At 33.9% G+C, this 15,727-nt stretch overlaps 1 protein-coding gene across 6 annotated transcripts in view; it reads left to right on the top strand.

Moving 5' to 3' along the window:
- LOC100643533 (fasciclin-1) overlaps nucleotides 1–14,613 on the top strand; it is a 376,846-nt gene extending 362,233 nt beyond the window's left edge. For 5 of the 6 annotated variants that reach the window (XM_048408618.1, XM_048408617.1, XM_048408616.1 and 2 more), the window contains 5 exons: nucleotides 548–762; nucleotides 3,924–4,086; nucleotides 4,478–4,622; nucleotides 4,911–4,952; nucleotides 10,638–14,613. In XM_048408618.1, coding sequence (XP_048264575.1) covers nucleotides 548–762; nucleotides 3,924–4,086; nucleotides 4,478–4,622; nucleotides 4,911–4,952; nucleotides 10,638–10,828 — 756 coding nt within the window. In that variant the 3' untranslated portion in view covers nucleotides 10,829–14,613. The remainder of the gene's footprint in view (nucleotides 1–547; nucleotides 763–3,923; nucleotides 4,087–4,477; nucleotides 4,623–4,910; nucleotides 4,953–10,637) is intronic. The other variant, XM_048408620.1, reaches the window with a different exon arrangement.
- The last annotated feature ends 1,114 nt before the right edge of the window (nucleotides 14,614–15,727 follow it).

Below are 15,727 nucleotides of genomic sequence, written 5' to 3'. Positions count from 1 at the left end.
CAGTTAGATACGTACGAGTTCTTGTTTGCACGCGGCTGACTTTCAACCGTTCTTCGAATAAAATCGCCCCATCCACCTCACGGCTCTCTTGTTAATTATTAATTATTTGTCAAGTTCCTTTGACTTTGTTATCGTATTTAAATAATTCACGTATAGTACTCAAAATAAAAGCAGAACTTTGGTTATTTTAATTATGGATAAATTGATCTATAATGACCTTTAAAAACGTTAGACCCTTTTTTAGTTTTTAGTCGATATTTATGTAAATTCATATTTAGAAATAATTCTGCATTAAATGAAATTTTAATGAAGTGAAATCAAACGTTTCGTTCTAGTATAACACAATGTAACTATGTATTGAAGCTCAATAAATAATTGAGTAATGACATTATCAGCATACCATAGTAAATAGCGAATTATTCGAAGAAACGGATTATTTATTTTCTCTTTCTACATTAATAGCTATATATAATATCGATGTTTCGATGTGTAGAGCATGCTGAGTATATTTTTGAGATTTTCTTTAAGATTCATCGTTCTTTTATAGGTTGCCACAGCAGCAGACAGGAAGAAGCTGTACTTTAATGTGGTCCAGGAACCAAGCGGAAACCAGATAGTGACCGTCGAAGGTGGTGGCGTGAACGCAACAGTGGTCACTGCAAATATCGCTGCTACCAATGGACTGATTCACATCATCGACAGAGTTCTTGGTGTGCCCTATACCAATGTGCTGGAAAAGCTTAGAACCGACCCTATGCTCAAGTATGTTAATATCTTTGTAACACTCAATATACCTTCGAATTAAAATTGAAATATCTAGTAGAGTGAAATTTTAAATTTCTTCAATGTGAACTTAGATGTCTTTTAACAGTTTAATTAATTTTTATTTATCATATATCCTCTATTTTTCGTGATAAATGCCATCGATGGTTTCTATCTCATGAAATATGAAATATAAATCAAAATGGACTGGTTTACACTAAGTAATTCATGTAACGCAAGTTACTGTGGATCATTTAGGACCTATCGATACTAATTAAGAGCTAAATAATGTTTTTTTTGGCATCATTGATGATCGAGTGATTTCCTGTTACAACTTATTAAGATTGAATTTTAGATCTCAATTCTATTTATGCAATTATTTCAAATATGTATTTGTATTAGGATATCTATTAGAGTAAATATTAGAGAATATGTAACACAGAGAATTTTTACAACAAAATTGATACAGTCAAATAATCTATGAACTAATTTTATCTTCTTTGTCGTTGTTTACTACACTGGTATAGAACTATAATTATATTAATTATATTCTTGTATATTTCACAGAGGACCCATTTTATAAATTAAACCGATTCTGTTAATTATATCAGAAACTACTTAAATGTGTAGTCTAGAAAAAATCTTGTTTGTTCCGTCATACAAATAATTTTCATCGCAAAATAATTGATTTTAATTATTCCACTATGTGCTTCGAATTTTTTTTGTCCTTAAATCTAATTAAAGAACATGATAAATTTTCAGTCCAATTACCATTAACGTGCTTTGTTTAACTGATACAGTAAGTGGACCTCTTATGTAAAGAATTTGGTGATTTTACCAATTACACGTCGATCTATTAAATTCGTACTGAATGCAATTGCATTCGATTTTCTATTGAAATCGCTTCTGCATTCAACCAGAATTAAATTATTCCCAAAAAAATGTTCAATTTATGCGTGTCAGTTCAAACGAGGAATATACTTGTCATGCATCTCTCCTGTGACATTCACACATTTAAAACTGATTTTTGTTCATAAATAATTTGTTAAGTAAACTAAGACTTTCGTACAGTGTTGTACTTCAACTACGAAAGAGAAACAATTTGTATGGAAATTTGTATGCGTCCAACTATCGTGTGCATTACATGAAGAAACATTCTTTTCATGCACGAAACATGTATATTTCCATTTCCGGTAGATTGCTCTAATGAAACTGATTCCAAGTACATGTTCGAACCGTATGAATATTGCGCAACCAGATCCACCGTGATTTAATTCCCCTCTCGTTATTTCAATTATCGATGCATCGATAATGGAAAATCCAATTAAATGATATTCCAATAACCGATAAATAAACTTTCGCGACGCTAAAACCCCGTTAAATGAGTAAACTTCCATAACTAAACATTTATGCGTTTGATGCGATTCGTATATGAAGCTGATCCGAACGATTTTCCATCGATCTAAAGCTCTATGAATATCTGGTAAAACGTTTGTCATTCATCGAAGAAAAGGAAAATAAAAATCGTAGAGAAAGAGCGTCGTTATCAACAAGCGTTTGCTAATTGTCAACACGTATCACGTCTTTTATGGGCTATGAAAAATGTATGATAGTTGATGAACAAAAAATAGATGTATTTACATCGGTATTCTAGAAATTTGGAAATACATGTAGTATCAGATATTGTGAAGCACAAAATGGAAATAATTGAGCAAAATTATTAAATTTCAAACGAAATATAAATTATATATAAAGCGTCAGATAATCAAACCTCCGCTGCATCACATTTCTCGAATCCGATAATTCAACGTAAAATTTCCGTCCAAATAAATATAATTAACACTTCAGCAGAGTAGTCGTTCTCTTTCTCTAACGATGAAACGTATTAACTCAAACGTAACATTTGGAAACATCTGGCGAGACGAATTTATTAGTGTACGATATATTCGCCGGAAACGATGCAGCATTATGAAGGGTAGGATGGCCACCAAGTATCCCATCTTGTTACGTGGAAACGTTGAACAACCATTGCCCAGGAAACGATCGGTTATACGGTGCCTTTAATGCCATTAGCCCCTTTATACGATAGCTATCGTTATTCGATGCGGTGGATGGATGGTGATGTCAGCATTCCATCACCCCACACCATGATATCTAGACTGTAGACGAGAGGAGCCATTGATAGTAGTAGTTCTCCCTGGCTGTGCCTATACGTCACGTCTATACGTTTACGAATATCAAGATCCACTACATCGATTTGTTTGCCTCAACGTTCTACCCTTTTGCCACTCGCTGACTATCAGCTCTTGATTTACAAACTGTTTCAAAACGAATGATACCATTCACGGGAACGTGGAAAATTTCTCGATCTCTTCGATCGATCGTATTGTATTGTAACGCTTAGGCTGGTTTCTAAGAGGATCGTATGCCTCAGGCTATAGTTAACTGCTCTATTACTGTATGTGTCTTGAGGAAACGGATATGGTGGATCGAGTTCGAAAGCCACAATCGAGACCCACTTGTTTCCCTTATGGACTGTTTGGACGGGTAAGGGTGAAGACTCTAGAAGTTAAGGTCAAGAAGGAAGACACTTGCAGAGATGTGGATGTGTGAGATATCTTTAACTGTTGGCTGAAAGATTGTAATGTGAGATTCCCGTGATGATAGTTAATTAACCCCTTCAGGATCAAATTTTTGGGGAGTGAACGGAAATTTGTTCGATCGAAGAAGATAGATACATTTTTCGAGATATTTTTATGTAGAGAGTATTATTCATGTGAAAATTATTACATATTATATATTATATATTATATTAATTAACTTCTCCAGAAAGCAACTCTTTGGGAGCATAAGAAATATTGTGTTTTGTCAGTTATCAATAATAGGAATATATTCTTTCTGATAATCCTATGTAGGACGATAAATTTATTTTCATTATTACATTTATCGTTTACTTACGTATAACGTAAAGACTTAGCCAAAATCATGGATATAGAAGAATAATCCTTTCTTCTTCCCTTTCTTAAAAATACCGTTTTATAGAATGTTTCTTAAAATGCTAGAAAGTAGAAGTATTTGTATCTTACATTGGTTTTCTTCTAATGTTGATTCATTTGTATAAATCATAAATTTCTTCAATTTATTTCCTTATCTTTTTCAAGTTCCACCTACTTCCTTGGACAACGCATCGGATTCAACAGTCAGCTGAACGAAACGAGGACGCGTTTTACATACTTTGTCCCACGCGATTATGCCTGGAGTGTGTCTGCTATCAGTTACCCATCTACTACGAAAAAGATCTTCATGGCTGAATACAGCTATCACGTAAGTATTGTTATAAGAATTTAATAATTTAGAACTACTGCTACATGACGATAGATGAAAATAATTGTTATTATCATCCAAATACTTAAAACATTATACAAATACTATAAATTAGAGGAATAATAGAAGATTTTCGAAGATTTCAAGATCACCTCCATTTTTTTTACATAATGCTACATAATACTTTATACTTAATGCATTTTCTTATGAACCAGAATTATGATATTTATATATCTTAATTTCAATTTCCCAAAGAAACATCCTTCTAGTGAATTCTCATGTTATCAACGTATTGACGGCAGCGATCACTTCACAAAAATAATTTTCCAACCCCAATTTTCTATCGAGGAAAATCTACACTACAATATCTAACATGTAAATCTGCTTATAGGCGAGACAAATCTTAGAACGACACCTCGTGATAGCAGATGAGGCGTACACGATGGCGAAGCTAAGAGAGATGAAACACAACGAGACCTTCGTTCTTCCTGCAGCCAGAGACAGTCTGAAGCTTCGTGTCCGTGAAGCTGGCGAAAGTGAGTAAAGATAATCACGTCGTCTCAAAAAATAATCGTTTTGCATAAGCACTTTTGCAATTGCTCAGATATTCTTCAACTCAACGGTACACTCGACGTTTGTTTCGATTTATCCTTCTGTCAGTATTAAACGTAAATGTGTCCAGGTATCGTATATGTATCCTATTTTTTGTTCTTGCTCTTCTCGAAACGGATAAAACAAGAAAATAACGCTTTGTACTCACACGCTCCATGTTATGGGGCTTTTTCTGTTCATTTTCAAACCTGGTGCTATTTGGTTACATTTAGATGACACGTACGATGAAAACATGATCCGACCAAAAACTTTCGGTGAGTGAGTTCAGTCTTTAGACGTCGCCGATGAGCGACGACACGTGCTTTCACTAGTACGAGCTCTGCGCACATTTGTCAATTTTGTGAAGGGTTCCTCGCACTTTCACGCACTATGTTTAACGCGCGCACATTTTGATTACGTATAATATTAAAGAGAAAGATCTACTTGGTAGTAAATATAATGTATTTTCGATGTACGATAAATGTATAAACGTAAAGATCAAGCGATGACAGTCTGCCAAAAGTTTCTGGCGATTGCTCCCTACAAACGCGTCAATTTCATTGTCCAAATTTTATAATTCGATTCTATATTCTAATAAGTTGGGCTTATGTGTGAATCGTTTCAAAACGAAGAACATATCGATAATAGGAATTTTAACATTTTTTCATTTTATTCATTTTCATTAACAACCATAATTCTAATCAACTACAAACATGTATAGATCAACTCCAATTCCATCCAGTTGAGACAAATCAGGGTTTCAATAATAGAAAAATTATCATCCACAAGATATAATGAATTAGTGTGCAATTTATTGCTACATCTATCTCATTCGTTAGACCTACAGTGATTTACTTGTGCTGAGCTTACCTAGAAATCTTTTGTGAATATATCATGTGTATTATACAAAACATTTTGAAATTTCATCAGCGCTATAATGAGACACAACTATTATGGTTATGTTAGTAAAGTTTGAAGGAAATCTGAAAAAGAACACAAGAGATAACAGATATTTACTGCAATTTATTGTCATTTTATTATACTTGAGTCAGTTAACCATTATATTCAACGAAAACATCTTTGACAGTAATTATAAGTTTAAAACAATTATTCACACGTTGTACTAAATATTTTTGTGATTTCTGTAAAATATATACTTATACTAAACGTATTGCATTTTCCATGTATATTCTCGAATTTGTTTGAACCTTTGAAAATGCTCCAAAATATTTTGTGTAACATACATAATATATTCATAAAAGATTTTACAGTAATCTAGCGTAAGTTGAATAAATTTTTTGCTAAAAAAGAATTCTTATTAAATGTGGTAAGATAAAAATTGAAGAATAAAAGTCGAGTAATAAAGACAGTTTCAAACGTTGACGTAACTTGTATCTGCATTCTATTCTGAAAATTAATCAAGTCACCTGCGTACTTGGAGCTGCAGATTTCGAAATGTACACATTTATCGTTTACACTGTTACAAAATACACGAACATTCGACAAAGGATGACACAAAACGATTTTTTCAATATGACAAATTTGAACACGAGCCCACTATGTACGAGAGTCGTTTGATCACGTGTCCTCGTTCACATAATTACTAACACGTATTATAATCACGTTTCATTTGCGTTAAAATCTGATCAAGTACGCGCGTTTCACGCAGTCTCAGTGCTTGAAAGGAATGCTTCTTTATGCTCAGAATATGTAGAACGCGCTTCTCTACTTCACAATTGTTCACGTTGTTAATGCTTCTGAATCGTACGCGTGCACGATGAGCAAAATACGTATCTGTACTTTCCAGCCATATTCGAATAAATCTAACTATCATCAACGTAGATAGACGCAGCCCTTATCTTTCTCTTGATGAACTTCTTACATTGTCTCTTTGGTTTGACTAAGGTAACAGGATGACTAAACTCGTTGTTGTGACGATTGTTCACGTTGTCGTGCTCGCTGTATGTGAAACAATTCATTGATAGATTGCTAATACAGTACATGCTTGTGTCTGTCGTGATTCTTGTTGGTGAACCTCTTTTCAATTTAATTTTTAATTCTTCCTTTAAGTGAGAAGTTGTAGAATTGGTTTTGGAGTATAGTAAATTTTTCGAATTTCAAAGATAGACAGTCGGAAACTACTATATTTAATTTTGAAATATAAATATTGTATTGCGTTAAATATAATAGAGATATTAACAATATAAGAGTTTCTGTTATTTCTTATTCTAATATTTGAAGTAAAGAAAATTAGATACGGATATGAAAGTTCACTCTCATGCGGTAGAATATTTTATGATAAGAAATAAGCGAAAATAACCGCAAAGACAATAAGAAAACAGGATGCCCGAGCTCGAGCTCACTCAAATTTTTCCAGCATTCATCGTTGTATTCTCATCGTGTAATCATTCACCAATAGCAAAATAGTCGATTCCGCCAACGCCAAAATTAATAACAATTGGCGTATTAAATTTTATAAATCGTGCTGGGTATTGTAACATTTAATTGTTTGAACAATTTGCACAGTGTGTATTTTTATGATTTTACAGGAAAACGACTGACACACGCCATACATATTGCTTGTTATTCGCTTGAACAAGTCGATTAAGCTTGTTACAGTAAAAACGCAGGACTAGCTTCCGGCGTGAACACGATTAACCCATACAATCGTGTTCATCGTCACCGTCGTCGCTTTTTCTGTGAAAATATCGCTGATCGTACGAAAGCGTTCCTGCACATGTTAATATCAAATTTCTTGTTTTATGTTCCCCGATTAAATATTCCGTCGAACGATTAGTACTTGATATTTTTCTTTGAATTTTGTGAAAATATAAGCCTGACAAGGATGAACAGGGATGAAAAATTATTAGATTTACGAAAAAGGATAAGAAAACATAAGTAGAAAGGAACTAATTGGACAGCTAAGAAAGTTATTATCGTTGGATTTTATACTTTCATGCACGTAACTAAATAAATCTAATCTACTTACTAAATATTGAAATGAGCATTTTACTTTGGATATTTCATACATTTTCGCATATTATATAGGCATATTCTGCGCAAATGTCCAATTAATCCATAGATATTCACAGTCTAATTACCACGAATCATAATTCTTCGATTCTAATGATGAATGTTGGGATTTTAAAGAATATTTGTCTTCTCATTTTCAAGGATATATCATTTCCATTTTCCGTGGAAAACTATTTTCTCGTTATATGGAATTTCGTATTTGCAAGAGATTACACTTTCTCTTCGTTATTGTTTAATCTTCATTATTCAATAAATGCATAATTTTGAAACGCATAATGATAGAATATAATAGGAGAGTGTAGAGTATTAATGTTATACCGTGGAAAAAATTAATGAATAAGAAAAGAGAAACGCAGGAGGTAATAAAACAACTCTGAAAATATCGCAACTTGGTCGTTATCCCGCTACTACGTATTCATTGTACTATACATGCGAACAAGATATCAGTTTCGACATAAATTTGTATTATGTCTATTTCGTACGAGAAAATACGAGAAGATGAGAAAAAGTTGCGGACCCGGGATAGATGGCGAACGGTTTTGCGCGAAATATATTGGCTGCCATTTCCTTTCGCGACGATAAATGGACGTGACGAACGCGGAATAGAACGATATGGACAACTGCAAATTGTCCTCAACTGTAGTTATCTATCGTCTGTTTTAATTTACAAGCTTTTTGCGCCGAGCTTTCTGTGTCACATCCCGTTCTAAAGCAGAACAGTTTGTTTGCCACAAATTCGCTTCAAAGGATTCCTATGTACGCTATTATACGAGTATAAAAACCTTTCATTTGCAAAAAGATATTAGAAATGGAGAGATAGAAGCCACGTTTTTGATAAAAATTTCGTTATTTAGTAGTTACATTCGTTGATTAAGTAATCAGCTACTAAAGACACGTACTAATAAAATAGCTTGAGATACTTGACAATATTATTCACGTTTCTAGGATTAAATATGTAAAATAATTTATAAGTAACAGATAACAGAACGATTTTATTTTGATGTAGAATTTATCTTTAAATAACTTATTATGAAATTGAAAATACATTGTGATATAATTTCAAGTATTTGGAAATATTCTTTCATGGCCAGCGTCAACTAAATATCGAAGTTAGACAAATTAGTAAAAATTGAAAATAAGTATAAATTTTCTCTATGTTAGATTAAAAAATACCTTTTTCAAAACCATTATCGAATTTTACAATTCGACACGTCGTCTAAATGAATATTGAAGTTATTAAAAATTCCAAACAATTATCTATTCCGTCACTAATAGTTTAGATAACAAAGACATCTTCCATAATAAAATTGATGAATTTTATATTCGATAAATGGTCGTGAAATCACAAAAAAGAAAGAAAGAATAGATTCACCATAGCGGGATTCGATTTCGATACACGGTAATTTGGTGGCTTCCGGGGCACTCTCGGCGAGCTGAGGTCGACGAAGAACGTGCACAATTATGGGTCGAGACCGCAAGACGATTTATTATGCACCTTTCGACCACCATTTAAATGCAAATTCCTTGATTACCGCTGGTGCTAATTGCTACGTGCTTTGCTCGGTCATTCGCTTGGCCACGAATCGTGCGAATCGCGAGAACGTTTTCTATTTGCAACGAAATTGTTACCGATGCAACGAATGGACGCGCAGAAAGAACACGACAGGGGAGCGAAACACGTGGTAATATCGAAAGAAATAACGAAGCAAAGAGAGAAACAACAGAATAATTGAATCGGATAGAGGAACCATGAGCATAAAATTGCAGACGAAAGATACCTCATGGTATCTGGAAAAAGATGAAAATTGCTAACTTAAAAATGAAAAGAGCAAGCGAGAGTCATCAGTCTGTTTATCGTATTTCTTTGAACGCTTCTCTTCTATTTTTTTCTTTTTTTTTTTCTTTTTACTGTCTTAAATTAATTCCTTTGCTTTCTTCTATAACTTCATAATACTGCCGTGTTTTAACCATACAATTATAGATTTGCTGGAAGTTTCATCTTCGTTTATAAATATCAGGATACTTACTGGTCTCTTATGAGACACGCCTCCCAGTTAGAAAATTCAATGAAGTTTGTAAAAATTTGAATCTCATTTGTAAAATCATTTGTGGAATTTATTGCATGTAACCAGGAATATAACAAATACCTTGGATGATCTAATAATTCATATACCAAAATTAATTAATTAAAACAGCGATTGAATAAATAATACATACAAGAAAAAAATTAATGCTATTATTTGGAAAATTTTTTTTCTTTTCTCTAAAGGTTTTAACAAATACCTGATCATTTTTCAGATTTACCTCATTTTCTATAAGCGTCCTAGTACGTATGAACAAGGCTGAATATCTTATTTGAAAAAATGTTACAAATGATTCTCGATCTTCTTAATTGTATCGTTGAAATAACCAATTATTATTTAACAACCTCAATATAAAATTTACAAAACGTCTGCATCGAATGATATTCACAATACTACGCATCTATATATGATAATCACATTTCTCGAGCTTTTTCAGATCGACTGCTACTCGTAACACACACGATTTTCCAACAAACGATAGATTAACTTAACTTCCAGTCAGTTGATCACCAAACGAAATGCTACACACTTCGAAACGCGAAAGATATGTTAATTTAAACAAAAAATAAAAAAAGAAGAAGTACAACAGTTTACGAAATACCAAGTGTATAACTTTATGAATATTTGCTACATGCATTTTGCGTCTTCGTGTTCGATAGATTGAAAACTTGACGTTCAAATGTAATTTAATGACGCCGGACTTCATGCTCGACAAGTGAACGCTCACTGGAATTTTTCTATCGCTGCAAACATCACAACTCGCTTCGTTCATCTAATCTATCGATCCAGCTTTGTAAGTGAATATCGACACAACTTATCGATGGAAATCGTTTCTCTTTGCAGGTTACCAGATCGAGTGGGAGGGTACATGGATTCGAGTGTTTCGTCCGGACGTCGAGTGCACCAACGGTATCATCCACGTAATCGATGCAGTCTTACTGAAGGACAGCGACATCAGGGTAACCGGAACCGCGTCAATCACTAGCCTCGCATCAAACTTGATCATGATCCTGGTGGCCAAGTGGCTGCTTTAAGGCCGAATCTCTTCTAAGTCTGTCATAGGTGCACCTAGGAATTTATTTCGGGACCGTCTCCGATCGTCCTCGTCCAAGAAAACGCAGTGCACGAGATCCGGATTCGAACTTCGAACTTGAACTCTGAACTTTGAAGGAAGTTGTTTTGAACGCGTGTTCGTCAGAGTCGATGATATCGGTCCTCGAACGACTCTATTCTCGAATATTCGTAGAGATCAGAGTGGTCCGCGATCTCTCAAGTGTCGCTGCGTAAACTGTGTTCGAGGGGTTTTGGCTTTCGCCTCGCTTTTAATGGAAAAAGAATAAAGGCCCCCTTATATGTGTTCCCCATGAAAAAAGGCACGATCGATGGATCGGGGACGATCCTGAATGCGAAGCGACTCCAGGTCGAGATTCTTGACCTGATCTACAAGAGAAGATGTCGTGGTTTCTGTCTCGATCAGACAAGAGCCTAACCGATCGATAAGCAACGTGAGCGAAGCTTAAACAGGAACCATACTATTTAGCAGTTTCAAAGTTGAATTATCGTCGTCAGTAATGGTTCGCTACGAACGTGCAGGTGTTATTACGTAACTATAGAGATTCTTTTGATTTGAAGTTTTATCGTATCGATAGGAACCGTCAGGTGTCTCGTGCGCGCGCTCGTATGCCCCAGGAAGTCTAACACGAGAGTCTTCGAGGACCTCGCACGAATAAAATACAGAAGAGAAAAGATTTCAACGGCGACGATTGCGCGGCGAAGCAATTTCGCGAGTTAGAGGCGCCATTGATCGTACCAAATGATAAATTAACCGTACCAACCAAGTAAGTAATTTAGAGAAAACTTTACGAACGAGAAAGAACGAACGTGAAGATAGAGCAGACATTTCGGGGAACTTTCTTCGAGTACAAGGGCAACGAGGGTTGGCCTTTTCTAAAGCAATTCTATTCAATTTCTCGTTAGGCTGGCAGAGAAGAGCATGTTTCTTCTTATTTTATTTTACTCGATTCAAGTTACCATGCTGGCGTTCCTCTTTTCTGAACGACCTAGGATTATGACCATACGAAAGTTCAACCAAGCTGTGGAGGATCCAATTGTTCTTTCTATACCGATATTTTAGAAGAAACGCAGGTATAAGGATAATATATTCCTAACGCGTCACGCGTCTAACGTCGGTTTAGATCGAACGCCATTGATCATTCAGGCCATAAAGCTTTTTCGTACAACATACGACTCGCCTAATTATGGTACTTCGATTTCATTAACGATGATATGCTATATTTCTGTGTGTATGTATGTATGAACGTCATTTCTCATGGCGCATGAATCACGCGGCGAGGTACACGAGTCGCCACCTTATCGGCATCGCCGAAGAATCAAATGAAAATTGGTTCTATGAGAACTCTGTCGATGTACATAACATAGGTAAAGCTAAACCTTCCCAAAACTCTGCAATACTATCTATACGCAGATCTTAATTAATCAATACTACATTGAGAAATTGTCTGCTCCAACCATTAACAGAAGAAAATCAAAAACAGAAGAAAGTGTAGTAGGATTTCATTTTTCTCAATTCGTTTGATTCAAACAGTTCATATAATGATTCTTTTTAATAATTATGGCTTTTCATTCACGTGAAAGAATTTTACACCCTCAGATAAATTGATTCAAACGGCAGTTAATTTAGTTCAGGTATATCGATCAAAAAAGAGTGATTGAACGATTGATATTATATTTTACTTTGAAATGAGTGGCCATTTTTTTGGAAAGTAGATAACAACAAGTACAAAAATTTAATCCGCGTATTTAATTTACACCTCGAGTTCGAAAAATTATATTATATATCGATACTACATATTGATATTATTAATTGTGTATTAATTAAAATTTTTTCTAATAAATTTAACAACAATTTTATTATAGATACAAATGTAATAATAAAATAATTTTCGTCTCTCCAAATCAAAAAATTATTCGAAAACATGGATAATAAAGTTATCGAGTCATAAAAATAGTTAAAAAAAAGAAAAAAAACTGAGCGAAGAATGCAGTATCCCATCATAGTACTCCAGAGTTAGAAACCCTCTTGACCCAAAAAACGAAACTTTGAAACGATAATTGGGCATCGTTAACTTTCGACGCGTGGTTTTGCGCCTTAGTTATGATTTCCAATTACACTTGCTCTCTGTATCATATCGTATTACACTGTTTACTTACTAATAATACTGCCACGTCTTATTGCAAGCTGAATTATACTTGCAAACGAGTTTTTGTACAATTATCCTTAAAAGAGACGGGAGCTTTGCCCATTAGAAGTGACTCGATCACATTCCGACATTCTGCAGGTTATTTGAACGAATCTTTGCATTTAAAGAGAAATTTTCAAGGCGAATTTGTTTCTTGCTTAACGCATTCGCTGCTACCGACGCATATTTATATTGCGCCACGTATTGAAATAGATTTTAATTGTAAATAATTTTGCTGACAAAGCTATTGTGTTTTTAAATTTGTGCCTTTTCATAGATGAACAGACTGTAAGAGACAATGAATTAAACAAAATGTCACTATTTGAAATAATTATAGTAGCAGTGAATGTATTAATATGTTACTTGTGCTTGGACTAGGTAATTAATCATTACCATGTGAGTTCAAGTGGAACCAAAGTTCTTTTTCTTACCATACTCAATGCTTGGTATCAATCAAGAGTTAAACGTGCAATTTTATTCGAAATATTATTCGAGAAATATTAAAAATATTATTCAAAACATTAATTGTATGAAAACAAATGCAGTGATCGTACAAGTATAGGAATGATGTGGCAGACGAAGTCTTTGTCTTGTTACTTTTCTGATTTATGCGAGAATTCGTTTAAGCAGACTGCATAACACGTAAAATACTCATCCAGAAACTTTTTTTTTTTATCGACTGTACAGTGCTATATATAATATATCTATACATATATATTATATAGAATCATCTGTGTCAATGCACCGTGTCACAATAATGTCGTAACCGAGATTATTCCCGGATTTGTATTTTCTTTCGACTAACGTATCTCAGTTTAATCTTCTGCTATTTTATACCTTTCTTTTTACTTTATATTAATATTATATAAAATAACAATTCCTACTATACGTAACTATATAATAATTATACGTAATTAATTAATTTGAATCTAGTGAGTAGTTTAATTTTTAAACTCCATAATCTCACTTGAACTGATATAGACATATGAGATAGCGAAAGGTTAAACTGTAGACTCGTAATCCAAAATCAAGAAACAAAGCCGAAAGATTATAAGCAAATGACACATCACAGTTTCATTCCACGATTAGTAAGAGCTTAGCTATGTGTGTACAAGTAATTACAAAGATCGCGCGTGTCTGTTAAAAAACAGAGAATAGATACAATCTATGGGAATCATTAGAGGTCAGTCAGATAGAAGACGAGAGAACCCGAGTATTCAAAGGTGAAGAAAGAAACGCCTTTCGGAAACGGAATTTCGTTTCCTCATAGAGCATAACATATTGCGACGAAAATAGGGCAGGGGGGGATAAACAAATAAAATAGCGAAAAGTGTCGTTCAGTAATCGAAACGCCGAAACTAAAAATGGATGAAAAACAATGAACGATCGGATCGGACTCTGTCGGGTTTCCGGTCGTTTCACGCGCGTTAGTTAGAAAGGAGGAAAAAGAACACAACAGAAAAAGAAATAAGAGAAGACGGAAGACTTGTAATTAAGAAATCATTCAGCTACTGCAATTCTCTTCGCGAAAATGAAATAAAGAAAAAAAAAAAAAAAAACGGATTAATAGAAGAATTCGATGTTATACGTGTTGATATCAGTCTATACATATATATGAAAAAAGTAAATAAATATATAAATATAAATATATAATAAACAGAGAGATATATTGACGAGGAAAGAAAGTACGATTGATAAAAGACGAGATGAAACTGAGAGAAAAAAGAGAAAATAACAGAAATACTATCAAACGATACCTTAAAACTTGTTGTTGGGATGAATTGATATTATGAATTATTAATTATTATTATTATTATTATTATTATTATTATTATTATTATTATTACATATATAAATATACATAAACTCTAAATAAACACTGTTTGTTCGTTAGACGAGAACTTAAGATTGAAAAGTAAAAAAAAAAAAAATGGATAAAAAAAATAGTAAAACTCTATTTCTTCGTGTAGATGCGTCTTTAATATTCAGCTTGTTCAAGCGTAACGCCGAAACGAAAATCGCATATTCGCAGCTGTGTCTGGGTTGTGAATGGTGTGAATGGAAATGCGAGAGACGGAATTTCGAAAGGAAATGTCGTCACACGGAACTCCGAAAAAGTATCACATACAGGAGAAAAACAGCATATCCGAAGTTCCCTTCTATTGTTTCTCCCGTCGTACTTTTCTTTTCCTTTTAACGGAACTCGGCGAACCCGTTTTCGTATCGTTTTCGCGATTCATACATTATCGTCCATATATTTTTGGGCAGTTGATACAATTTAGTCGAAAAATATTATGATATCTTAAAGTTATAATCGAAGAACGTTTGTTTTCTATTAATTCTTTACATCGTGCCACAACTGAAATTTTGATTTGTCAATTGAGCAAACGAGTTAGCTCGTTACTCGGATTCCTAATCTGTTGAAGTAAAAATTGAGACATTCGTCGCTTATTGAATGAGATACTGAATTATTTTATTTTATAATTTGAAAGTATCCGAATACTTATGGACAGTAATGTATGTCATTTAAACGCGAAAATGTGACCAATATCCTGGCTAACTCTGAACATATACGATAAATCTTACGAATCGAGATAATGAGAAATCGTGGATCGTTAAACGGAAATAATCAAATAAAGAAGTCGAACCGAGCGAATACACTCGAGATTTGTA

The sequence above is a fragment of the Bombus terrestris genome, chromosome 9 (genome assembly GCF_910591885.1).
Source record: "Bombus terrestris chromosome 9, iyBomTerr1.2, whole genome shotgun sequence".
Taxonomy (NCBI): domain Eukaryota; kingdom Metazoa; phylum Arthropoda; class Insecta; order Hymenoptera; family Apidae; genus Bombus; species Bombus terrestris.
This window is presented reverse-complemented; position numbering and strand designations above follow the sequence as displayed.